The 26,577-nt window shown below is 41.2% G+C and overlaps 2 protein-coding genes and 1 long non-coding RNA gene across 4 annotated transcripts in view; 1 reads left to right on the top strand and 2 right to left on the bottom strand.

Moving 5' to 3' along the window:
• PDS5A (PDS5 cohesin associated factor A) overlaps nucleotides 1-1,422 on the bottom strand; it is a 77,964-nt gene extending 76,542 nt beyond the window's left edge. Inside the window, exons 1-2 of one of the 2 annotated variants that reach the window (XM_036382071.2) lie at nucleotides 1,239-1,422; nucleotides 287-457 (exon numbers count right to left, since the gene is read on the bottom strand). In XM_036382071.2, coding sequence (XP_036237964.1) covers nucleotides 287-457; nucleotides 1,239-1,265 — 198 coding nt within the window. In that variant the 5' untranslated portion in view covers nucleotides 1,266-1,422. The remainder of the gene's footprint in view (nucleotides 1-286; nucleotides 458-1,238) is intronic. The other variant, XM_036382070.2, reaches the window with a different exon arrangement.
• A 17,297-nt stretch (nucleotides 1,423-18,719) lies between these two features.
• Nucleotides 18,720-20,256, bottom strand: LOC118685842 (uncharacterized). Its single transcript, XR_004980053.2, has 2 exons — nucleotides 20,169-20,256; nucleotides 18,720-19,989 (listed from the first exon to the last, which is right to left on the bottom strand). It is a non-coding gene; the product is annotated as an uncharacterized LOC118685842 (long non-coding RNA).
• A 147-nt stretch (nucleotides 20,257-20,403) lies between these two features.
• The window catches only part of N4BP2 (NEDD4 binding protein 2), a 35,660-nt gene continuing 29,486 nt past the window's right edge, over nucleotides 20,404-26,577 (top strand). Inside the window, exons 1-3 of the mRNA XM_036382101.1 lie at nucleotides 20,404-20,461; nucleotides 24,625-24,739; nucleotides 25,030-25,202. The gene's annotated coding sequence lies outside the window, so the exon portion shown is untranslated. The remainder of the gene's footprint in view (nucleotides 20,462-24,624; nucleotides 24,740-25,029; nucleotides 25,203-26,577) is intronic.

The raw sequence follows: 26,577 nt of genomic DNA, 5'->3' as shown, positions 1-26,577 counted from the left end.
TACTTCAGACCTCTCCTCTAAACTGTGGATATGTTTCATGTACAAATTAGCAGTTAATGTACCAATTCCAGCATTGAGAGAACTCACAAGACAACAGTAGTGAATTACAAAAAAATGGGGAAAATGGGTCCTCCACTTTTAAGGAAAAACAATGAAGTCATATTCCCTTAAAGGTCTGCAGGCAGGAAGGACAACAAAACTCTGGCAGTTCTCCATTCCAGTGATAAAATGTCTACCTTAACAAGTAAAAGTTTCAGGGAGGGGGGTGGTGGTCAGAATTGCTCACCTTTAACCGTTTAACCACCTCATCGTTGGTAATTTTGTCCGTAATCTCCTTCACTCCAGGAGGATAGTAGATGATTTTACCGTCGGCAGCAGGTTTTGGTTGGGTAGCAGGGAAGTCCATCCTGGCGCTGCTGGTTATAAACTTTCCTTCTCCACAGTCCTCTACCGGCCTCTATCGGTCAGAAAACAAAAGTTCAGCAGAATAGAAACGACTTTCTAACCCTCTTTTTCCATTCCTCACCCTCAATTCGCTGAAGGCCCCGGCTATCGCCCCGCCGGCCGCGCCCCCCAGCGCTGTCCCCGCCGCATCCCGGCGGGAGCGAGGCCCGGCCCGCCGCCGCTCCCCGCGACTCGGGCCTCCCCGCTCCCCTCCGGCGCCTCCTTTCATTGCGGGGCTGCTCCAGCCCAACACTGTTAGTTCGCAGCCGACGGTTTTACAATGAAATTTGGGGCCCAATCGAAGGATACCCCGCGGCCGAGGGCCCCTTACGGCCCGGGGGGTGGGCCGGGGACGCCGTTCCGGCCCCAGGGGGTGGTTCGGAGCCGGCACACCGGTCCCGGAGCCGGGAGACGAGGCCTAAACAGTTAGGCCTCAAAACTATCGGGAGGCAGAGAAGCCAACAGGAGAGGGGGAGGGAGGGAAGGAGGCGGCGGCGAGCGCAAACAAAACCCCCCCGCGACCCCCCCATTCCCTCAGAGCCCCCCACCCGCCCTCCCGCGCCCCCAGGAGCCCCCCCGGGGAGGGGGCCCGGCCACTCGCCACTTTCCATTTGTTCCCGCAACTTCATGTCCCCTCAGCCCTCGCCCCGCACCCCCCCCACCCGCCCCGCCGCCCCGCATTCGGCCGGGCCCACAAAGAGCCCCCCGCAGCCCCGGCTCCGCGCACACACCCCCGCGGCCGTGGGGAGCGGGGAGCGAGCACGGGGGGAAGCGGGACCCGGAGCCGCCTTTACCTCATGCAGCTCCGGAAGGTGCAGCATTGAGCAGCCTCCGTGCCGGGTGGTGCTCGCCGCTCCGCCGCCACCCCGCCGGCCGCTGCCCTGGGCGCTCCCGCCGCCTCCTGCTCCGCGGCGCGGTAGCTCCTGCTCGGGAGCGCTGGCTGGGGGAGGGGGAGCGGCTCGGTGGCGGCAGCAGCGGCGGCGGCGGCGGCCGGGAGAGGGGGAGGCTCGGGCGGAGCGTGCGCCGCGGGGACCCAGCGCCGCTCTCCGCCCGCCCAGGGAAGCGCAGCCCGGGAGGAGCCTCCGCGCCGCCCCCGCCCCTTCCCGCCCGCGGCCGGCGGCGACGCCCCGCCAGGAGCCCCCAGCCCCCGCCCCGGGCAGAGGGCGAGGCCGCACAGTGGGTCTGGCACCGCGCGGAGCCCCGCGCAGGGTGCCGGGCAGTGCCGGGCGCGGGCAGCGCAGCGCTGCCTCAGCTTGGCGCCTAAAGCCCCGGAGCGGCCGGGCCGGGCAGGCTCCGCCGGGGCGGCGAGGGCACGGCTGGCGCCGAGCGGCGATGCCCGGCTGCTGGCAGTGTCAGCGAGCGAGGCTGCGGGGTCCTGGCTGCAGGGCGGGAAGGCGAGAGTTACTTTGCTGCTTCCTTACGGAGCCCGGGCCGCTCATGGCTGCGCGGGCTCGTCTGGCCGGTCCCTCAGGCATCTGGGGCCTGGTCAGCGCGATGGAGAAGACAGTGTGCAGAAACGGCGTGCGGGGTGGCACGGAGAGTGCGGTGGCAGGCGAGAGTGAGCAGTCCTTCTTCAGGCAGATGAGGGGAAAGAGAGTATCCACACTTTGGTTATAAATCTTAAGGAGAAACTTGAATATGCAGACCAAAGGAGCCCTCACCAGCCAACTCAGGAAATCCTTCCGTGCAAAATGTCTTTGTAATTTAATATTCATATTGCCAAGGGATGGGGTATGTCTGGAAAGTCAATAGCAAAGTGGGATCAATCTGTCTGTTTTGAATCTGCAGTATGTACCCTGTCTGAAGTGTAGGTGGCTATGAAATGTTTTCTAGATGCCCATACTGTTCAGAGAAGGTATGTGACAGCTGAAAGATGACTTCTAGCTGATCAAGACTAATTTCAGATCTTCAGCTGCTTATTTTTTTTATTCAAACCAGCTAAAAGTATTTTTTTCTTCATTTTGGAAATCTCTAATGCATTTTCTTCAGAGAAAATTGAATGTAGGAGGTCAGGACCATCTCCACAGAGGGATGTTTCGCTCCAGGGGGGTTGTACAGGTATGACAGGAGCCTATCCAGGCACAGCAGGGTGGGCTAGCACGGCCCAGCAGTGGCAAAGGACAGATGCAGGAGGGTGAGGGGGTGGGAGAGGATGGGAAAGGGGTAAGTAAGTAAGAATATAGTGAAGCATGCCAAACTCCAGCTTTACAAGGTGCTGGTGGAAAATGTACAGACTGAGAAGCTTTTTGGAATGTCAGGTGTAATAGCATGTGGGTAGGAAATTGCTCTTCTATATTTGCATTCCTTGTCTTCCTGCAGTGTTGTCCTAGGGGAATTAAAGCCTTGAATGTCCACAGCCTCTATGAAACCAGCTTAGAAGGATTATAGTAAAAGTGACTGAGTTGCAATGAACACTTGGAGAATCTGACACTGATTTTGAAATTTAGAAGGATGTCATGAGACCAGGCATTTAAATCTGGCTATGAATCCAGACTTAAATGAAATTATTCTCTCCAAGCTTAAGGATCAATGGATTTAGACATTCACAATAGACAGGTGACCCTACGGTTGTACTGATTTTAGTAAATAAATAAAGCCAAAGCATGTCATCCTTTTTCTGAATCTAAACTAAAGGGGCCATTTAGATTTGCCTTAACATGTAATGACTCAGACTAGCTATCAACTTTAATTTGTTGTCAATCAAATAAGAGGTACTGTCAGAACTTATATACATTGAACATATTTGGATCTTCTATCCTTAAATTTGTTACATAAGGTACTTCCTTCTCCAATCAAGTTACTAATATAAACCATTTGGTGTAGGTTCCTTATTTTTAATACACCTCTTTTAGCAGAATAAATTAGAAAGAAATCCTAGAAAAATATTCTGTAACTAAATAAAGTATATATGAAAAACCTATATGAGCTTGTTTCAGTTTATATAGAAAAAGACAGAATCTAAGTCAGTAAAAATAATGGAAGAAATAAATTTAAAGAGTCCATTGCTAGGGTTTTTTTTTCATGAACCCAACATAGAGCTAGAAAGACATTAGGCAGACTTCTCCTTGGGCAGAATTGAAGTACTACAGGTTTTGCATTCCAGAAATTATAGCTAGGTCTCTGAACTTCATGGATTTTAATATTTGTTTTCAAATATTCTTTAGCTGATATTGAAAAGCACTGTTTTATGTATATCATTAGTGTGATCTACAATATCATAACTTCTTGTTGTAATCTTGTGGTCACAAGATTTTTTTTCACAAACTGACACCATCTTTATTTAGAATTGTTTATTCAGTGGGTTGTGAAGTAGGACTAAGAACATAATGGTCAAGGGCTATTCTCCCACAACTTGCTTTTAGTCTAAGTTAAAGACAGACACAGTGCAAAGCCTCTAGTGTGCACTTCTAATCGCTTTTATTTTTCATCAAAGAATAAGATAAAGTCTTGCATTGTAAGGAATATGTACATTGAAGGTTGTTGTCATCTTATTGCAAAGCTCCCATACCTTCTTGGTGATTTCTCATGGGCATCTCCTCACAGCACTGACTCCTTCTTCTTCCCAGCACAGCCAACAAACTCCAACTCTCTCCTCACCTACCTAACTCACTCTTTTGTAGCACTTGTCTTCTTATTGGACACAGCTGTGGCCTGTTAAGGGCAGGGCTGTTCCTAATCTTTGGTGATTAGTACAGCTGCAACTCCTCAGGGGTGAGATTACCTTCTGCACTGTCTTATTTTCTTACATTCTCTCCCTCCACAGAAGGTAGCATGTAGTTAGACAAGGCAATTCAAAGATTTGACTAGAGAGTGCCAAGTAAGGTTTGCTCATTCAATTAAAATTCTGTTTCAATTTATGCAAGTTCTTTGTGAATCCCCACACTGAAGTACTCTTGGTTGTGGACCAAGACCTCTCTGTCTTCTTGCAGATTTCAGATAAATAGTGACATTAGAATAACACAGAAAGTCTTGAAAGGCATCAGTGTAAGGTTGACTATCGAGCAGTTCACACAAGATTCCTGCTTTTATGGGTAATGAGTGATTAGTCAGCAGTATGTTAGCCAGATATGTAGTGTTTTGAGTGAGTCTTGAACAAATCATATCAGCAAAGTGGCTGAGAGGAGTAGGTGCAAATTCTGTAATCGTGGGCTTATTAGGCAATGGTTCTATCTTTTCTCAGAAGAGAAGCAGTGGGATTTGTACTTCTGCACCATTTGAAATTCTAAAGGGCTAAAACAGAGCATGTAGTTCTGGTATCACACCCAATTAAGGGACGTATGAATGAACACTTAACTGCCAATTAGCTTGAATATATGCATGGCATTTTCAGAATGTAAAAGCATAAAAGCTTCAGATAATCTGACCTGTGGTACTCCTTAATTTGAATAGTCCTGAAATCTGCTCTTATCAGATACAATTACAGCTGCTAGTGTCTGGTTTGTTGCTTTTGCTTGTTTGACCTTCACCCTTCTAATTTCAGCAAGCAGTTGAGATCTGACTTGGACTGTGCTTGTACAGCTGTAGCCAGGTTCACATGATCCCTTGGGTTTTACTGGATGGCTCTGTCTAATAATATGACTGAGTTCTTTAGTCTTTACCCAGATTTTACTGTTTGCATCAGAATTTTATTACCTTCACTCACTTTACTTTTATTGGAATGTATTTGCTCCGATCTGCTCTCGTTTGTTTTGATTGTATTTTAGACTACGTTTGCAAGTGTTATTCATAAACAAACTGAAATAAAGGGTGCCAAACACCTGTGGGGCAACCTTGTGAGTTGCTTCTTTCTTTGTATTGTGATAGGACAGGTTCAAGGAAAGGATCAAGAAAGGAAAAATGTGCTTTTACTGGTAGGGAAAATAATGCAGCACAGAGTTTTCAGAACAAAACACTTTTTGGGTGAAACAGAAGAGAGTACGGGGTGATTACTTCAAGCACAGAAAATCCTTTAATTCATGTTGATTAAATTAAACTATGCTCACATGTTTCCAGGAACTGCTTAGTGGTTCTCCTCAGGTCTTTATTAATACAGTAAACATGGATAGTAACAATGACTAAGAAGTAAACAGTGACATTAAGACATGACACTGTGTTGTGAACTGCAATAAGTAATATCTGTCATTGCAGTATAACATATCTTTGATAACACCACCTAATTGTTTTAACTACCTATTTTTATTATTGATGTATTTTACATATGCTGTAAATTGAGGTGGGTCAGAGGTGAGTTTCTTAACAATGTGCATTGCTATAATGAAAAAGCTCCAAAAGGTGTTCCATTCCAGGGCGTATTTACAGTGAAATTAGTCTTAGAATAGCCCAGGAAGTGAGCTTTGTTAGAAAACCAGGGACTTGTGTATCTCCCATTTTCTACATTGACAAGATAAAAATCTCTAGAAGGGGGCAGGAGGACTTATGTGTATTATATTATAAAGACAAATCAAATGGAGACACAAAGTGCTCCTGCGGAAGAGTCCCACAGCTCACTGAGTCTTCATTGAGTAGTACCAGTTCTGAATAAAGGGAAGGACCAAATACTGTATGGATGATAAACTCTTTTAAAACTGATCCCTAGCCATGATTTGTCTAAATGTTATTTTTGCTCTGGTTTTGGTAAGGAAGGCTTCTCCATGTGCTGCCTAAAAATGTCTTTATTATGAATCATGCTTGGAAATAGGGCAGTTATCATAGAATTATAGAATAGCTAGGTTAGAAAGGGACTTTAAAGGTCATCTGGTCAGTCCAGCCCTCCTGCAGTAACCAGGGACATCTCCAACTAGATCAGGTTGCTCCAAGCCCTGTCCAGAGTGACCTTGAATGTTACCACGGATGAGACATTCATAACCTTTCTGAGCAACCTGTTCCAGTGTTTCAGCACCCTCCTGGTAAAAAATATTTTCCTTATATCTAGACTAAATCTACACTCTTTTGGTTTAAAACCATCACCCCTTGTCTTATCACAACAGGTTCTGCTAAAAAGTCTGTCACCATCATTCTTTTAAGTCCCCTTTAGGTACTGGAAGGCTGTTACAAGGTTACCCTGGAGTCTTCTTTCAGGCTGACTAACCCCAGCTCTCTCAGCCTTTCTTCCCATGAAAGATGCTCCAGCCCTCTGATCATCATCATGGCCCTTCTCTGGACCAGTTCCAAGAGATCTGTGTCCTTCCTGTGCTGGGCCCCCAGAGCTGGCTGCAGCCCTGCAGGTGGGGTCTCACCAGAGCAGAGCAGAGCAGAGGGGCAGAATCCCCTCCCTCCCCTGCTGCCCACAGGGGCTCTGGATGCAGCCCAGGACACCTTTGGCTCTCTGGGCTGGGAGTGCCCATGGCTGGGTCATGTCCAGCCTCTCACCTGCCAGCATCACCAAATGGTTTTTGCACAGGGCTGCTCTTGATTAATTCGTTCCCCAGCATATACGTACACACACACACGCATGCACAAATATACATATATATATATGATATATATATATCATACATGATGTATATATATATCAAGACTATATATTCATTCAGAAATGGTGAAGATTGTCACTGTACATAACATTTAAGCCATTGTGAAAAAGTATATATTTATTAATACATTTTTAATTTACTAACCACTCTATTGACAGAATGATTGTGCTTCTTTCATTTGCTTGCAAGTAAAGTAAAATCAATTTATTGGCACCTTCAGATTGGTGATTTCACAGGAGAATTTTTAGAAGCCTCCATGATCTATTGCTAGTTTTGAACATTCAGAAACTGAAGTTACAGCAGCCTACTGCATGTCATCTATCCACCTCCTTTCTAGCTGCTCTCAATTATGATGACTTGTCACCATTCACTCCATAATTACATTCTCAAGGTTATTTCCATCTCTGCTCCTGATGTGTCCAAAGCACATACTTTTACACCTATTAATTTCTGACAACCAAGTCTACTGTTCTCCAATAATATATTTAATATGTGCATTTATCATCCTTTCTGTCCAGAAGATGTCTTTGCTTGCACCATATCACAAAAGCTTCAATTTTCTTTGTCACAGTCAATAATTTCTCAAAAGTCACATTGATAAGTTGCTACAGCAAAAAATTAGGCATTTCACCAGTCAAATGTTTCTACTTCCATGGTAATTTTTTTCCAGGCTTTTATAAGGAAAGCCATGGATGGATCAACTATTCTTCAACATTTTCTAGTTTCTATTGGACAGGTTCTGATTGGGTAAATTTGATCCCAGGTAAACTGAATTTATGAACAGTCTCTGTAGCTAGACCACTTATAATGAAGCTAGCTAATACACAATTTTTATTAAGTAAGGTTATTTTATTTATGGCATACTCAAGAATACCCTGTATTTTTCACTAGCCTTTTATTGTCTTTCTAATACTTGGTGGACAACAGATGTGGTTGTGACAGTGCTATGTCATCAGCTGAAGGTCATTTCAAAGAAGTCCATTCAAACTCAACTTTTCCATTCTATGAAGTATTTCTAAGATATCTTTTTTGTCCCAGCCAGGCTACAAGGAAATTTGCAGTTACCTTCATTTTAATAGTAGCACATGGTTCTTTATATTCACTTTAAAATTTTTCAAATAACAAGGCAGATTTAGGGAAATTCTGGGTGTATGAGACTGCTTGCAGGAAATACTACTGGGAAAATTGGGAAAGTTTGGCAGTATATTTAGCCCATGGCAGCTGTTTTCTGGAGGTAAAACAATGAGTTTCTCCCCCTGCCCCATTAAATAAGAACTGTCCTATGATCTATTAAAAACTGAAAACATGTGTGGTACTAGCAAGTTCTGATTAAGAGGTTCTTTTGTGAAAAGCATTGATTGTATTTATGATGGTGCTGTTGCTAATTCTTCCAACAGATATAGCGTCTGCTGCTCGCAGTAAAGAAAAGAATGATATGAAATTTTACAAATGAATATGAACTTGGAATTTACCATTATGGTAAAAGAAAGACGTTTGATGAATGGATGTGCAGCCTCAGAGCTGTGCTCTAATGACTGGGTCATTTCATGTTGATGGATAGGTTATGTGGTGTATTCAGAGGCTTAAAAAAGGGTTGCATTTATCAAACACAGGGAAGCATCAAAGTGTGTGTGTGTATGACTGTGTGAGTAAGAGAATCATTATAGTTTGCCTTTGAACAAAGTCAGGAAATATATTGATCATATAGGTTTATGCACTAGGGGAGCAACTAATGATGATCCAGTCAATGTGTTCTGTGAATGGCTCAAGGGGATAATCATTAAAACATTACACCACTATGCCATTTTGGAACCTGAATATGAAACCTGGAATTTCAAACCCTCATAAAGAACAATTTGCATTTGCATTTATGAAATAGAATTACTTCTTTGGTTTGTGCTGCTCCAGTCACTTCATCCTTACAATTCTACTTCAGTTAATGCACTGTATATTTGCATCCAGATCATCAGCCAGCATGGCAGTAGCAGCACACTGACATCATAGTGATCCAGCAGCAGGGAATACTGAGTAGCAGTGGAAGAAAATTTTCCTAAATTCAGGATATGTGGCAGCAGAGATGCTAAATAAGGTTATTTGAGCCAGTACTTGTGTGGGTGCTTGACAAAGCAGACATTGAATTGGTGTCTGAAGAGAGCACAGAATTTCAAGTATTGAGTAGACAAAGCCAGAAGTAACCTAGACAAGGCATGAGTAAATAGAGAAATGAGAAAAGTATAGTCTTGACAAAAATGCTTAGTAATATAAAAACTGTGTTAATGACATACAGATTTTTAGCCAAAATTCTTGATGGTGCAATATAAAAAAGTCCATGATGATGGAGTGATCAATGAAGGTGATACTAATGCCAGCAGAGGGATTACTGTTTGTAAAGTAGACTGGTATGTATCCACTAAGAATTTCACCAGCATCTAATACCACTATTTATAGGCTATCTGAATTTGACAAGGCAGCTCATGTGTACTCTGTGTAATACACTATAACTACACTGTATCAAGCACATAAACACTTGCTTTCTTAAGTATATCTCTGTACTGTGCTTTTTATCTTCCAGACACTGCATACTTATACCTAATCATTTATATTTTCAGGGAAGCACTTGCTAAAATTTTTAACTTCCTTTATCTAAATCCTTTAATAAGCCAGAAAAAGACTTTTAGCCACCATGTGAAACATTTAAGTCACTATTTTAGATGTAGTTAGGTTTTGTTTATGAAATGCCATTGACCTATATTTAATCAATTTTTAAACCTTCAAGATCTGCTCAGCAGCCACCTCTAATCCAGAAGAAAACTGGAGGGAACCATATTTTTAATCCATTTTCAGTATCATTCAGCTGCCTGGATGCACTATTAGGCATGAATTTTTCTATTTAAATGAAAAAACATGTTGACAAGTCTATCAGATTCTGAATAGAGCAAGAACAGAATAATGTTACTTCTTAGGGAGGAAAGCAATAGATCCTTAAATCCCCTAAAGGAAGCTCCTTCATAGAGCAGGTACAAAATAACACTAAAAGAAGTGCACAAATGCTGACAAAATCTATGAGCAAAAAAAACCCCCAAAGCCTCTATAGTTTCCCAAATTTAAGCAAACTTGCAGTAATATTTTTTTCTGTCTTACCAACGCCTTATTTTGGTGTTTGTCTCTCTGTTCCTTTCTAAGAGATTTGTCCGTTGACCTGCTGCTGGGTGCAGGAAATGGGAACTCAGGAAAAGGTATGAATGAACAGGAGAAATGGAATGAGCAAAGATGAACACATGTAGTAGAAAATCTGCAGCTGGCTGGGCAGTAGGAGTTTCATGTGAGCAAACAAAAAATGCAGAGATAGAAGGTGAAATAAGTAGCACTGAGTGAATTGTAAGTATCTTTTAAATATCATTTATCTGTAAGTACAATTTTGCCAAATTCAAGATGAACGGGAGAAGCCAAATTCTAAGAACAACATAATTAAATGTTCTGTTATATATCTTAAAACCAGTCACACGTACAGTTCTATTTACTTAATATAAAGGCTCCTTTCAATTTTGATTTTGGCTCTCCATATTTAACAGCCACTATAATAATCTCTTTGGAAACTAGCTGAACAAACTTGTGAGAAGATTTTTAAAATCAGAGGATACTATTAAATTTCAAAGTTAAAATGAAGATTGTTGTGGATTTCTTTTGCCCCCTGTTTACATATGAAGGGGAGTTTCAGGTCAACTAGAGAGCTACATCAAAATATATTGGGAGCTTTTATTTCTGTATACAAATGTCCTGCTTGCTGTTCTGATGCTGCAGGGTTAGTCTTCTTGCTGAGACCTGGGAAGAACATATGTATGATAGTGGCTGCAGTCACTAAAGCAGTGAACCTGACAGTGTAAAGTTTTGAAAAATAGATGAAACAAGCTTAAATTATGGAAATATTTGTTTTCTATTTCATCCCATTCATTAAACATAATTCAGATACATTTACTTGTATGTGCCTTTTATAACTGCTGAATTTGAAAAGTACATGTATAATCAGAAATAACTCAGAAAGTCCAAAAACATGTGTCTTTAAGAGTTGTCAGAGTCACAAACTGCATAATGCTGCTGAGGAAAATAATTACCAGCATGTATATGGATGTTTTGGTTTAACCCCAGCCAGCAACAAGTCTCATGCAGCTGCTCAATCATTCTCTCACAGCGAATAGGAAAGAGAATTGGATGGGTAAAAGTGAGAAAACTCATGGGTTGGGATAAAGACAGTTTACTAGGTAAAGCAAAAGCCTCACACATGAGCAAAGAAAAGGAATCCATTTACCACTTCCCATGGGCACGCAGGTGTTCAGCCATCCCTAGGAAATCAAGGCTTCACCACGTGTATTTGGGAAGTACAAACACCATCACTCAAAATGTGCCCCCCTTTCTTGTTCGTCCCCCTGCTTTAAATACTGAGGATGACACTGTATAGTCTGGAAAATCCCTTTAGCCAGGTGGGGTCAGCTGCTCCCCCTGTGTCTTTTCCCAACACCTTGTGCACCTCCAGCCTACTCACAGAAGGTATCTTGACACTGTGTAAGGGCTGCTCAGCAGTAACAAAATCAGCTCTGCTGTATTATCAACCCTGCTTTCAGCACAAATCCGAAACACAGCCCCATACCAGCCACTGTAGAGAAAATTAACTCTACCCCACCCAAACCCAGCACAATGGATGAGGGGGAAATTGGCAATTTGTTCTGCTGAATGTGTAACATACAGTACACCTTTTCCTTTTCTACTCTTCTACTGTGTAGTATATATATATATATTTTTTTTGTACATAGAAAATATGCAAGTCCATAATAAAAACTGAGACAAAGACAAAACTCTCATTGAAGTTTTAAGGTACACATTTTTGTCTCCTAACCATCACCACCGTACAGAAGAAGAAATGCCTAACTCAGAAATTGAAGAACTACACAGAAAATATGAACTACTCCTCTTTCAATGTTCTTTTAAGTTAGCTTGTTCATTCTTCCAGGTCTTGGGGAATGTAATCAGAGGAATAAAGCAGTTGAAAGAGTTCAGTGTTTGATAATCTCTTTGAAAAAAGCTTAAACATGTTTTCATGCTGGTTGTATCCATTGTTTTTGTTTGGGGTTGGTTTGTTTATTTGACTGGGTTTTTAATAAGTTGTCCATTACAGATGGGCCCAGATCCAAATGACACCACTTCTGCTCCATCCTGAATTGTGTGTATCAGGTTGCAGATACCAATCTGAATGTCATAACCTAGAGCAGGGTGGAGTGGAACTTGTCTTAAGATATGATTCCCTCATTCTTTCAACTTGGAATTTTCATGATTTTGACAGGTACAAGCTAACTAATTTTTGCCTAGTCCTTAAATAAACTGGAAACTGTAGACTGTCCTGTTAGAAGGAGCAACTGTCCTTTTATGTCGCTGAAACTGTAAGATAGCCTGTGGCTTTCTAAATTTGAGTTTCTTTTGTTGCTGGTGTTATTCACTGGGAAAGAATGTGGCCCCGTTTCCAGTGAGAGAGGGTATGAAATGTTAAAAAATAGAAGTGATAGGGGGATTTTAAAGGGACTAAAAAAAACCCAAAGAGGTCAGAATTTACAGGAAAGCAAAAGAAGGCCTTCCCCATTCAGCAACACGCAAACAGCTATCTGTTCATTTCCTAGCTAAATAATTAGATTCTATCATGTGACAGTTACAAAGAGGCACATAATAAACAAAGAATTTTCTTTAAAAATGGTAGTCTACACAGCTGTTTTTAAATGCACATCACTGACTTGCTGCTCCCTTCCCCATCTCCTTGGCTTCTTGTTTCAGCATAAGACATCTGGCATACAAGTTATTCAAATTCAGAAACTAGTTACTGAAATCTAATTAATAAATAAGTGCTAGTGGTTTTAGACCATAACAAGTTCCCTAATTCATTTTTACAAGCAGTTGGAGTAATCCACAGATGTTTGTAACAGATGTCAAGCACAAGGATTGCTGTAACTAGCAGCTTTTGTGTAACAAATGGTGAGGTAAACTGACACTAAGCAGGATACCTGCAAGATATTTATATATTGTAGAATTTTGAAGCCATTGGGTTGTGGCATCAGAAAATTTTGTAAAATATTCATGTCTCAATAGGACATGTATTGTACATATCTGTACTTGAGAATAAGGTCTCTATGAAGCTATTTTGGGAGAGAAATAAAATACATTTTTATACTGTTTTAATTTTACATTAATTGAAGGTCAGTCACTGTGAAGAAAACAGGTCCTTAAATCACATGTGATTGGCAAGCAATTAACTTCTGGTAAATGAATTGCATGGGCAATGGAGGACAGTCTGTCTTGACAGGTAAAAGCATTTTTTCATTAGAGTAACATTAGTAAATGATTGGAACTTGCCTAAGATTCAGACTTGTACTGAGTATTAGATCTACTTAGAAATTCCATCCTGCAACAAGGTCCAATATTTTAACATTTAAAATTTCTGAATCAGAGCAAACAAGACACCTCAAAATTTCCAGTAGAATGAAAGTACTAGTTTTTATTTAGAAGAGTTGTAATGACTTTTTTCCCAAAATTTAGTAAGGTGAAATAGACTGATAACTTGATATCAAAAAACCCATAAAATACAAAAATACATCAACTAAATTTTACTTATAGTATTACATAATTGAAAGAAAATCATAACAGATAGGGGTTTTTTTTCCTTTTCTTTCAAATTGACATTTTAAATTGTTTGTTTCCAAGTGTTTATTTCTGCATCTCAGGATGATGTGTACATTAAGTAAACTTGGGAATTAATATATTTGAGGAAATGCATCTCTTTTGCTCTAAGGAAAATATTTAGTTTAGGAGATATAGAGTACCTTAAAGTGATAAAATCCTAATATGAACAAGGTAGTTTGTAGTTATTACATGCTATCTTGATGAAGGTAAACAGGTAGGAGCATAAGATTATTTTAACCATCTAATACATATAATGAGATATTGTTCTAACTAAATGAAACAAGCTTCTTTTCCTTTCTGCCTCTACCCTAAGTTTTCCTTAGTGAAGACAAAGTCCAACATGGAATTGTTTGGATTCAGTTGCTATCACTTATGCTAGGGATTTGGCTCTTAGCAAGATATCCCAGGAGAAGCTCAGCTGCCCAAGAACATAAAATGCTGAAGTGTCACTGCAAATTCTTGAATTATGTTAGTTCTGTCTTAATATAGAATATTTTAGCCCAGTTCAAAATCGGTGACATTTCTTCTGCAACTGTGCCTGTCCTCTTAACAACTGCCTGAAGGCAGACACTTTGTGGATTGGAAACCTGGAGATTTTCTGTTCTGGGGCAGTTTTGTTCTCACAGCTCTGGCTTTAGGAATGAATGGAGGCTGTTAATGATACTGTTCCGTGAAGTGTCCTTTATCTTAATCAGCAGAAAATAATTGTTTTGTAAAAAACAATAAGTAAACTTTCACATCCTGGTCAAATTCCAGTTTAGATAACAGCACCCTACTGACAAAGCTCCTACCATTTCAGATGGATAGTAACTGCTTATTAACTACTCTGTGTTATTGCATGGCATAGTTAAGCAGCTGTTGCATTTTGTTTGATGAAGATGTATTAAGTGAATCCCTCATGGTTTTGTTATTTTGGTTTTTTAACAAAACATTTTGGGAATGGTAGAGGTTGCAGAAGCATCAATGATTATTCATTTTGTTCCTGTTAAGTCTAATTCCTGCAGTGATATACATGAAATCAGTTTAAAAAAATAACACAGAAATGCAATTTTACTGCTAATCTTGTTCTTAAGCCATTTAAATATGCAGATCTCTAAGATATCTGATATTAAATTTACCATAGGATAGGATCAATGCAGTTTTTAAAAATAAAGTGGTATTCAACAAATAAAAATATGACAGTTACAATCAAAGTCAGCTTATTATTTTTTATCATATGCCATGGTGGCATATTAAGGATTGTTTGTTCTCCATTTCTGCAGTTTAAACAGATTAAGGTGGATTTTTGGTATCTATTGAATTTGACATATCAGATTGATAAAAACAGCAGAGCAGAGAACATCCAATACAGGAATCAGATTCACCACAAATCAAATCTGTAGTGTGAGCTTATTCCAAATTCAGAAGGTCCTTGTAGCAGTGAGGATTTTGTCAGCTATACAAGCATGACCTCATTCTCTATGCCTGCAGAGAAGATACAATTAAGTATAATCCTTCAGTTCTTGGATAATAGCTTTTATTGTCATTATCTCTCTGCACCTCCTTTCCCAAAATCCAAGCATCTTTATGGTTCATATATTCTGGAGATGTTTAGCATAACAGGTATAATGAGCAAATTTTATTTCTGTTCTGCAATATATCTGGAGTACCTCATTAAAGTGCAGGTACTTTAAATGAAGACTAGTAATATGCTGCTTTAGCATGTGTTTAAACAAGAATTTGAAAATTTGCAATTATTAACCTTCACTGGTAATGTTATAAATTCCTTTGATAATTTACTGATGGACAGGTGAACCAAAGTCCTGATTTGCTAAGTGATTTCTTTAGTATTCATTCGTGGTAATACTGGAATAGGCGTGACCTGTTTACTTAAAAATGCAATTCTATTGATATCAGCAGAATTTTTGCTATTGTCTTCAGTAGGGCAAAGCCTGCCTTAATGATCTAGATTTCTGCTGCTTCTAAATACTCTTTTTTCCTGTTTAAAATAAAGCTGAAATAGAATCCTGTATAGAGGGAATTGAGGCATTATTTTAATATAGATATAATAAATCTGTGCTATTTGGAGTTAAAAAATGAATGTGTGAAATAACTAACATTACTGCAGTGATACCTCCCTGTTTCTTCAGTTAACTCTGCAAATCGATTGCTATATAGAACAGAAGATCAATATCCTGCAAGTATAGAAGCCAGATAGGGAATTTCTTAATGGAGATAAAACACCAACATTCACTATGTATTTGACTTAAATCTAGAGATGGGTGGAGAACAAGAGACAGGTATGTGAGGTACTCTGCACACATTTCTTTTTATAAAACTTTTCCCTCTTTTTTTTTTCCTTAAGGAATTAAATTTCTACTTTGGAAATCACATTCTGGCAAAGGGGAAGAGTTATCTCTTGTAGGAACACCAAGTCTAAGATCATGGACAAAGGAATATTAACAGGAGACAGAGACATTCCAAGAAGCCAAGTTAAACATCTTAAATCAGCATTAAGGTAAATCGATTTAAAAAAAAACAGGGAAGGATAGCTTTAATTTTAACACTCTTTAGTTTCTGCAATGGTAAATGAAACCTAAAGCTGGCAATGGAATGTGGAAGATTCCTTAGGAAGAAGATTACAGCATTGTGGGACTGGATCAATTTTTATGAAAATGGTTTCTGCAGGAACTAGATGAAGACTCTTTTCATCTCTCCTTTCTGAAGGAAGGAAAAACCTATGATAGTTCAGGGCTTTGATATATTAATGGTCCAAAGCAAAGTTCTGAATAATGATAAAAACTGTACCTTAAGCTCCTGAAAAGATAACTTATTTCAGATTTACTGTAGCAGGCATTAATTTTTAATGCACACTTATTCCTCAGGCCTTTTCCTACAGTATTTTTAATTGTATATTTAACGTGTTACTGTAAGTAATAACAAGTCTTTAAAACTGGCAAAGTTAAACATGTATTTCTTGCCACACCAGTACATTCTTCAAGCCAAAAGTTTAGCTGCAAATTGTTCTTGCAAATCAAAACCTAATTTTTTTTTTTGAGTATAAAGACATTTTGAATGTAGAAGAAAGGAAATCACAATTTGCTGAGTAGATGTAGACAGTACATAATCAGAAACATTATAAGGGACTGACATTTCCTTGTTCTATGGCTCCACTCTGGTAATATTACTACTTTAATGTGATTTATAACAAAAGCAAAAACATACTAAAGTATTTTTACTTTAAGAAGGCAGCACTAAAGAAACTAAAATGGAAATCTATTGCTAAAGTATTCAGTGAAGACTAGACTAAACACTTTAGCCAAACAGCACAGATTACATGCTGTATGTTCAAGCCGCTCCAAGTAAAAACAAGCCAAGTGCAGACATAAGGAGAGGCAAAGGAATGGAAAAAAAAAACCAACCCAAACCAACAGCATATATAACAGGTGATTATGGTGTTGTTTGAAAAAGTTGTGTGAAAATTTGAAGGACACAAAACTTGAAAGAGCCTCTATTACGTGATTATAATTTTCTAATCAAAAATCCTTCCTATTTAAATCAAATCCCTCCTATTTACAGTGTTAACTGTGACAGTGAGAAATCTGCCAGTGCCCAAATTAGTCTGGTATTTTCATGGTGTCAAATACTGTAATATGTACAACTGGCAAAGAACAGCATAGTTTCACGCATCAAGTGCCAGCAGCAACACCCCTCTAGCAGTGCAGTTTAATGGAGGCTATCAGACTAGAGCATACTGAAAACCTCTCTCCCTCTTTTTTTGGCAACCTTAAAAATATAAAGATGCAGTCATTACACTGGAATTTACATGACCTATTTTTCCAAACGTATGATTAACACATTACCAGCATCACGCCCTTGAAGAAAAACGATTTTGTTTCTGATACTTGTCCAGACACTGAACACATGAAGTAAGGAAACAGCTCCCAGGACATGCATGAAACTGTCACTTGACATCACACACACACAAGTTCCAATCAAGGCAAATTTTCCTCCAGATTTTTTGACACGTACAATGGCAGTGTATTGAATAATTATTTATTTTGCTTTTGTGAGTCATGGCAAGAGACAGCCTTTTTGAGATTTACGAGCACATCCTCTGGATGACATAGGCTTTATGTATTGTATTAGAAGTGTAAATGTTTGTCCTTGTTTATTTAAATATTGCACACTACGTATCTACAAGATAAGTACTGAAATGGCAAAGTCACAGGCAAACTAGCAATGCCTAAATCAATTTATTTCCCAAAATATTAAATATTTTGAATATGAATTTCAAATTTTCTTACATTACTTTTATTGAGAAATACATATATTGAGAAATACCACATAAAAAACCTCTGTTGTTGTGCTACTAAATAGCCAGCACTTTGAGATTGTGATCCCTACAAGCTTTAGACAAATTACCCCAAGCAGCCTTCTGCAGTTTTGTTGAGCTACCCATGTGTACATAGTTCACCCTAAAACCAAATATTATCTTTTGCACTTACTTATTCATTATTTGCATTAAAATTAAAAGTTACATCTATAGTGGAAACAGTTGGGTGCTGGTGGCAGAAGGAGGCTCTCCAGCAGGCCATTAAGGAACCAGAACTGGGAGTACCTGTGATGAGACACAAAGCTGGCTGTGACTTCTTGGTCTTTCTTGTGAAGCATCTAAGATTAGGTGCTAAATAAGCAGATCTTTAGTAGTCCTCTGAAGGCCACATCTTCCATGTTTCCCTGTTTGAAGGGAAATAAAGGACAAATGAGGCTCAGGGATGCCACTTTCTTTGAGTGGGATGAATCACACCATGAAGGATCGATCTGCAGCTTGGGAGACGACCTTACTCCCCTCATGGAGAACCAGTCATAAGCACGTAAGCATGTTCTGACTGCTGTGACAGGAAAGTTGTGACTGCAAGAGGGTCCTGCGGGGCTGGGGCAGTGCTGTATGAAGCCAGCTTTCTCTGCTGCCTTGAGACTCATGCTCAGTGCGCCTGCATCAAGGCAGGGGTTGAGTCCCCCATTGCAAGGCACCTCACTACAAGGGGCTCCAGGATCCCCACAGACCTCATTTCCTGGAGGGCTCTAAAGGGCTTAGTATTGCATGCATGGACAAAAGAGTGCAAAAATCTGTTTTATATAACACATGTGCACCAGATAAACTGTAAAAGAAAGTGGATTGGTCTGTCTCTTCCTCCTCTCTTACCCTTGATCCAGACCACTAGGGAACCTGAAATGTTGTTAGTATTGGGAGCATATTAAATTGTGAGCTTGTTAGCCAACACTTCCAAGACTTGAAGTTTGTTGTGTGAGTTGGAAGCTTGTTGAACTTAGTTGTAAAAGTTAAGGGCTTGTTAATCAACACTTTTGAGACTAAATAGCTGGCTTGCTGGAGTTAAGATGATGATACAATAGGACATAAAAGTTCCCTGACACCTGGATTGGTGTATTTGTTCAGCATGATGAGAAGTTCTAAAGAACATCAAGCACCCTACCAAGTGGGTCGTGACACCCAGTCGGGAGGGAAAATGCTTCTCTCCTTTCACAGGAGTGTCCTGTTTCTGTTCCCTAGGAAGATCACAGTGGGACACCTCCAGCAATGTCCTCCTGAGGCATTGCGCCTGACGGGAGGCGGCTGCATGCAGATGGCAGGGAGGTACTTCAAGACAATGGGCACAGGAATCCATCCCCGGAAAACTGGATGTACAAGCACCAAGTAGTGGAGACCCTGCCTATTACCTTGCTGGGATAGGCAGGGAGACAGAGCCGACGAGGATGCCTACGGCAATGTAATGAAGTCCTATTCTCAGACATCAGTAATGGGTAAACTTCATATGTAATTTTCCAACTATATTTTAAAGCCCATTTGGTGACAGTGAAATTTCTCAAATCAATGAACTTCTATAAAAACTACAGAAAAGTTCTCCCAGTAAAATCTTCTCATCTTGAGAGTTGTTTGGCGGTTCTTTTTCGTTTTGTTTTAAAAATAATTTTATTTTAGGAGCTCTGCCCCTAAAACCCTTTTGCACCTTGCGTATGAACACGTGCTGATAAATTCAAAACTCTTGTTCACTTGGTTCCTTTCATGGTGACTTCACAACAGTTCTAATTTAGGGCTACTTATCATCATTTCAGTCCATCAGAGCACATCTCTTTTCTTTCATCCTTCCATAATCCTCCACTGTCCATCTCCATCAAGTGTCCATTGCTTGCTGTAGACAATGAAGCCCTTTCCTCCTAATCAGCTGTTTCTATTCTGTTGCAGCTCGTAGCTTCCACAGCAATCACTGATGTCAGACCCCACCGACACTCCTCAGCTTCCTTAAAAACTCATTCTCCTCTGCCATTTCCCCTTCAGTATGAGCCTGCAGACCCACGGCGTCATTCTAGACTGTGGGAGATATCCTCAACGTTAAAATTTTTAGTAAAACTGGGCAGCAGCAGCAGAAACTAAACACTCACGCTTTTTGTTACAGGTGTGAAAGCTGTCACTACACGGCTGAGAGATGTCACCGCGCTAGCTGCCGGCGATCCCCCGCCGTTGCTGAACTCACCCCCGTAGCACCGTACCTAGCAGCGCGGCTCTCACCGCGCAGCTCTGCCGTCCCTCCCACGCAGGTTTCCCAGCCGGCTTGTGGCGCGGAGCGGCCCTCAGCCTCAGCCGGCCGGGGCGGCACCGCGGGCCCGGGCGGGCAGGGGAAGGGGCGGGGGCGGCGCGGCGCCTCCTCCCGGGCTGCGCTTCCCCGGGCGGCCGGGGAGCGGCGCTGTGTCCCCGCGGCGCACGCCCCGCCCGAGCCTCCCCTTCCCGCGGCCGCAGCCCCGCGCCCGCCGCCGGCGGCAGCGAGCGAGCTGAGCCGAGCGAGGTAACGACCGGCGGGGTCTGGCAGCGGGACCGGGGAGGAGCTTCGCCCTCCCCCCGCTCCCGATAGGGCGTGGAGCTGTTCGCCGCGGTCTCCCGGGGGCGGGAAGCGGGCGGCCCCCGCGACGCGTCCCGTATGGCGGCGGGCCCGGGGGACCCGTCCCCGGCGTCACGGCAGAGGAGTTGCCTGCGGGTGGGAGGGGAGGCAGCGGGGCGGGGGCGGCGCAGCTTGATCGCCCGCCCGCGGCCGGGCTGTGGGCGCGGGTCGTCGCCGCCGAGAAGCGGCCGCGGTAGTGGCAGTGTGGTCGCGGGCGGCCCTTCCGCCGCCGGGCTGGGGCCGCCGCTCGGGCCTGCTCTCCCCGGGGCCTTCGTGCGGCCTCGGCGCTCCCCGCCGCTGTGGTGAGCGCCGCGGTGCCGGCGGCCTGGCCCCCTCCGCCCGTCACCGAATTGCCCGGCCTTCTGCATAATCCCGACTGCTGCTCTGCCGGCAGCTGTGGCCGCTGAAGGAAGGGTCAGGGCCGGCCAGCCGGTGGGAAGGCTTCGGCCGCCCGCCCCGCAGCAAGCAGTGCGGGGTGCCGGTGAACTTCGTGTCGCCAAGATAAATTCACCCCGTTCAAAATGAAATCAAAGGATTCTGAGTACTCTAAGGGCTTGTTCATTCTTACAGTCGAGAACCGCTGAGACGTCTTTATCGTGAGATTGTTTGTGACCTTTGTAGCATAGTGTCTCTCCGTGCTTTGGACAGGATTTGCAGTTTTGCTGGTCAAGTACCATAAGGTCACTGGGACTTTGGAGGAGCCTGGCTTCAAAAGCGAGGAAAAAAAACCCAAACGTATTTACCAGTACTTCTCTTAACTCATGTACTGGAAGACTGAGGACAGCGTGACTGTTAAGAGAGACTTATAGGCTGTTTTATACAATGCATTGAAAAGTTTAGTCTGCCTCTTAGTCCTGTAGGAGAACCTTACAGTGAAAAGTTGAGAGTAACTTCTTTCACTCTTCCAAAAATAGTGAAAGTTTTAGATAACCCGTCTCTAGTTGAGATTTGAGAGCCAAAGGCTTAAAAACAAATGGAGAAAATTAAAGAAAGACAGAAAAAGTTAAGGATGGTATGCGTTTGTAAGGTTGAAAGTTTTAACCCTCGTTCTTCCCAGCACAGTCACCCTGGCTGGGACAGGGCTTGCTTGTGTCACATGTTGCAGCACGTGTGCGCAGTTTGGGTTCCTGTAGACTGCGAAGGAAACTGGTGAGGAAAATTTAACAGCATCAAAGCACGTGTTAAAATCCTGTATTTTATTTTTCAATAAATACAGGCTTTTTCTTACTGTCTCTTGGTTTTTCTTTTGTTTTAGCTATGGAGTTGCTCTCTATTTCTTGTTGCCTTATTTACACTTTTTTTTTTAATCCTCTTCCTCTTTTGTATTAGTGTTAATGCTTTTCATCTGGGGAAGCCACTGATATAGAGGGAATATAAAAATGTTACATATGGGGCTTTGGGAGATTTTAGGTCTCAGGTGTTGTGCAGTCTCTTGTCTTTTACTCCTGCCTGTGTACTTTGTAATCTATGCTAAGTGGCTGACACAGTCAAATTACTATTTCAGGAATGTTTATAGAGCTAAATTTACATGCAGAACAACTCCATTAAAAAAATAATCCTTGACTTTTAAGATGTTGCTGCCTTAGTTTTTCTCACAGAGGCTCTGCTACTGTAAGAATGCCAGTAGGGTATTAATTAGCTGTCAGTTATATTGCCTGTCAGAACTGAGTAAGGCTGAGTTTTGAATAGTCTCTGGAAGCATGATGTGGGCAAGTTGCAGCTCCAGGACTTCTGGAGTTCTCTTTCCAAATACCTCTCTGACTTGTAGTGGGGAGTTGGAATAAAATCTTAAGCAGTAGTACTGATGTCACGTGTGGAATTGCAGAAGCACCAACATTACCACAAGATTCATCTTTGTTTGAGCCTGCAGCATCACTTCAGAGATTGGGCATAGGTCACATAACACAGCTGGGCTGTGTCGAGTGTGTACTGGGGACAGCCCAGGTAGCCCAAGAGCTCAGCATCCTCGAAGGTCTCCCCTCAAAGCCAAATTTGCCATGGGAAACCCTTTCTTCAGCATGCTTTAGAGGGCTGAGAGCTGTATGGGAGAAGGACATAGAAGGGAAGCTATAAAAGGATCAAATATCTCTAAATGTCCCTAGAAGTGGAAAGGACATTTTGCAGATACTCTTTACTATTTTCCACACGAAAAACTCCACAAACTCAAAACCAAAAAAACCCAAGCAACAGCCTTCTCCTCCTAAACAAGGAGAATAACTGGTTGTTTTTGGTTTTTTTTTAGTTTGTCATGCTGCATATCTACACTCTTTGTAATACCAAGGCCACTTGCATTTTTTTGCCCAAATCCAAGTTTTGTCCTTCAGCACACAGCAATAGGAAGTTCCTTTCAAGCAGGCCTGGTGGTGGAGAACACACTCACTGGTGGCTTTCCTCCTCCTACATCACTGCTTTAATCATGTACGTCCACCAGATTTGACTGTCCCTTTCTGGGAGCTCTATGGAAGGGCTCCAGCAAGAGCAGCTTTGTGTCTTGAAAGGAAACTGCACAATGTGGGGCTCCACAGCTTCTGTCACCTGTGAAATACTTGGTGACTTCCACTGCAGGTTGACTTCTCATGACATGGCATGTGCAGAAGAGTTTTTGAGTCCTTCCTAGGAAACATGGCTCTGTTCTTCCTGCAGGTTGTGTTTGCTTCATAAGCATCTACTTCAGATGAGTTTGTGCTGGTTTTGTACTCTTGAACTTTGTGTGTAGTTGGATGAAGCTTTTGTTTTGTTCTCAAAGGAATACTTATTTTTTTGCAGCAGCTTCAAAAGAATCTGTCTGACCTGGGACAGACTTAAAAATCACAAAAGTGGAAAAAAATCCTAGCAGAACAGATTGCATAAAGCAGGTGTGTGTAAGTTAGTTAGGAATTAGACCTATTTGTTGGTGTATTGCACTCTGACAGAACTTGATATGACAAAGGAGGACCTTTGTTAAAACTGTGGAACAGGACCTTGGAACAACCAGTACGAACAACACAGAGTGGAAGAAGGAGAGAGTAGAAAAGATCCTTGAAGTGTTTCCAGAAGCACTGTCTTTAGCTGGGTATAGATTTTCACATTCAATAATGAAGTGGCCTATTCCCTTGCTGACTGCTGGCAGAAATGGAAGACAGCAAAAGGCTCCCAAACCAACTTTGCTACTCCTACACTCACTGAGAAAAATCTGCTGGAAGGCATTTCCTGGTTTTTTCTTTCCTTTTTACCTTCTGGTTTTTAGAGGGGTGGCTTTTGGCCAAAAAAGAAAATCATCTTATTTTATAAATACTAGAAAGCAAAATGAATTGCTGTCAGTTTGATTTCATTGGCTGCTTTTCCTCTTGTGCTTGTATTTAAATACTTAATAGTTTTTCTCCACTCAGGAAACCTCAAAGTGCAAATGAACAAATGTGGAAATTACCTTTGTTGAAAGGGTGTTCTGTAAAATAATTGAATGGCTTTTCAGCTTTTCCTGGTATGGTTTTTCTGAAGCCACTTTGTTGAAGTGAATAACTTTCTATGTCTGCAACATGTCCTTTGTTTTGTAAATTTGGATTCTCATCAAGTTTGTGCTTAAGTGAAGTGCTTTGTGTGTTTTGATAGCAGTTTTTAATTCTTTGGAGCAGTGGAATGAAGTTAGATGTAAAATGTGAGATGGGTATCTCAATTTCTTGTGAAGAGTATTTAGGCCATCAACTTGTCATGTTAGGAATTGACAGAATAGTTGTTTCTAATTCTTTACCTAATTTAGGTGTACATGTTCAGTTTGGTTTTGGTGTTTTCTTGTGTGTTTGCGTTTTTTTGTTGTTGATGTTTATTCTTTATTATATTTTGTTTGGTGGTTTTATTGCTGATTGGGTTTTTTTTTTAAATTTGTTTGGAAGCACAAGAGTTGTGAGGAGTAAGCTCTAGGCTAATATGTAAACTGGAATTGTCAGACTTTGAGTAGACCTAACATCTTTGGTATGTACACAATGGATTAGGAGTTGGCAGATGCTTTGATGAACCGAAGTGCAGTTCTTTAGCATTAGTAAGACTTTACAAATAAGCTGTGTAAGTAACATAATCTTATTTTGATGTGCCAGATTTTACTTGCCTAATTTCCCACATGGTGGAATGAATCTAGTCTTCATCAGCATGGATATGTAAACCTTTTCAAGATGGTTAAGAACTGTGGCGAAGGACCAAGTGGAATGGCAAGTGAGGAAACTTACATTTATTTCTAGCTAATTCTTCTGCTATGTTATTTCATTACCTGATGTAAGTCAGCTTTTTTAAAATAAGAAGTCATCTAAAAACTGAAATCAGGTAGATGTTCTTATCCTTAGGAAAACTTACAGTTTAGCTCAGCTTGAAATGTTGGGTACTTATTTAAGTTATTAGTTGTGCTTAATCTTCTCAAACCTATTAAGTGTATTGCTCAGTGTTAAAACTGCTTAAAGTGAGAAAAATACAAATTTTAATTTGTATTCTGATTATTCCTTTGTCAGGAGGAAGCAGCCACTTCTGCTGACATCTGATTTATATATTAGAAAGTATGGTTTCCTGACAGAAGAGTGCATTATAGTTTTTAACAGCAGATCTTTATTAAATGTGCCATCAGTGGTGGTTTTGGAAAGATGAGAAAGGATCCACTGTGGGGCAACTCAGTGAAGCTAATGATGTAAGTCCTGTGCCATTGCTATTTTGTATGTATTACAAATAGGAATTTTTTTGCAGCCCCAGCTTGTAAGTATATATGTGCATGTGTTTGTTTTTTTAAAAAGCCAGAAGGTCGCATGGACATTGCATGATAAATATTTTATGTAGTTTGAAATTAAGAAATTGTTCAAAAACCCCAAAAGTAAAGCAGACTAAAAAGCTGTCACCACCACCACCCAACCAAAGCCAAACCAACCTCTTTTATATGTATGGAGTTAACTACCCTAAAGTATTCAGAGAAATTTAAAAATATATACAAATTGGGCAGCTTTGTTCATATTGTTTGACTTCTGTGTTGTGTCAAGGAGACAGACTTCCTCTGTCCTTAAAAAATGAAGAGAAGTAATACTGATAAATTATTTGCCATTTGAACTTGGTCATAGTTAAACCAGAAGTTTCTCATGCTGCTTAATGCTTCTAGTAAACCTTCAGTAGTAGTTAGAATACTTCTCTGCTCTGTTTGCTTAAAAAATAAGGCCTTGTAATGACCTCGAAAAACTTTCTTTACTGCTAATGGTTTCCTAATGCAATCTTTGACTGAGGAACAATTACATTTTTTAGCATGGGCAACATTGTTTAAGTTAGGACAACCTTTTCTACTGGCTAGAGGATGAATCAATTAGATACAGAAGTTTGAAAAACAAGACCTGCTGTAACTTTTTTTGTGATTGTTGAATACTTCATGACAGTGAAGAATGGTGTAAGGATGGCTAATCAGAGAGGTGAACCAAAAAAAGCGTGATGAAAAAACCAGCTGCAGTCGTCCCAGCTCAGTCTGGCCAATTAGTATTTTCTATAGTTTCTTCCTTTATTTTTGGAAGTCTGCTTCTTCCTTTTCCTGTGTATTGTTTTCCTTGTGCTGCATTTCAGACTTCCTTGACCTTGTTATTGTTTCAGACATCCATCTGGTTTGTCTGTCTAAAGTCCATATAGACATAATAGAAACTCCTGGGATCCTAGAGTTGTCTGTTTTGCTTTCATAACTTTCTATGACTTGAGAACATAACAGTCAACATTCTGCTAAATGTTCAATCTCTTGGTTGTTGGAAGAGATTGATAGGGGATAATGGATCAGTGCTGTTTGAATTTGGCACTAATTTGGCATTGTCATTTGTGTGCCAGTGATCCAAGGAGGGAAGGACTAAGTGAAAATGGAAGTGCTGTCATCGATTTATCTGCACATGTTGAATTAATTGGTCATCACTGGCAAAATACGTGTTTTATATAAAAACAGGTATTTTATGGCCTACTCAGTAATTGTTATTGGTAAATAGTAAGTCTTTGCCGTAATTTCAGATTTCTGAGCCTTACTAAGGTTTGCTTCTGAATAATTATTT

The sequence above is a fragment of the Molothrus ater genome, chromosome 4 (genome assembly GCF_012460135.2).
Source record: "Molothrus ater isolate BHLD 08-10-18 breed brown headed cowbird chromosome 4, BPBGC_Mater_1.1, whole genome shotgun sequence".
NCBI lineage: Eukaryota > Metazoa > Chordata > Aves > Passeriformes > Icteridae > Molothrus > Molothrus ater.
This window is presented reverse-complemented; position numbering and strand designations above follow the sequence as displayed.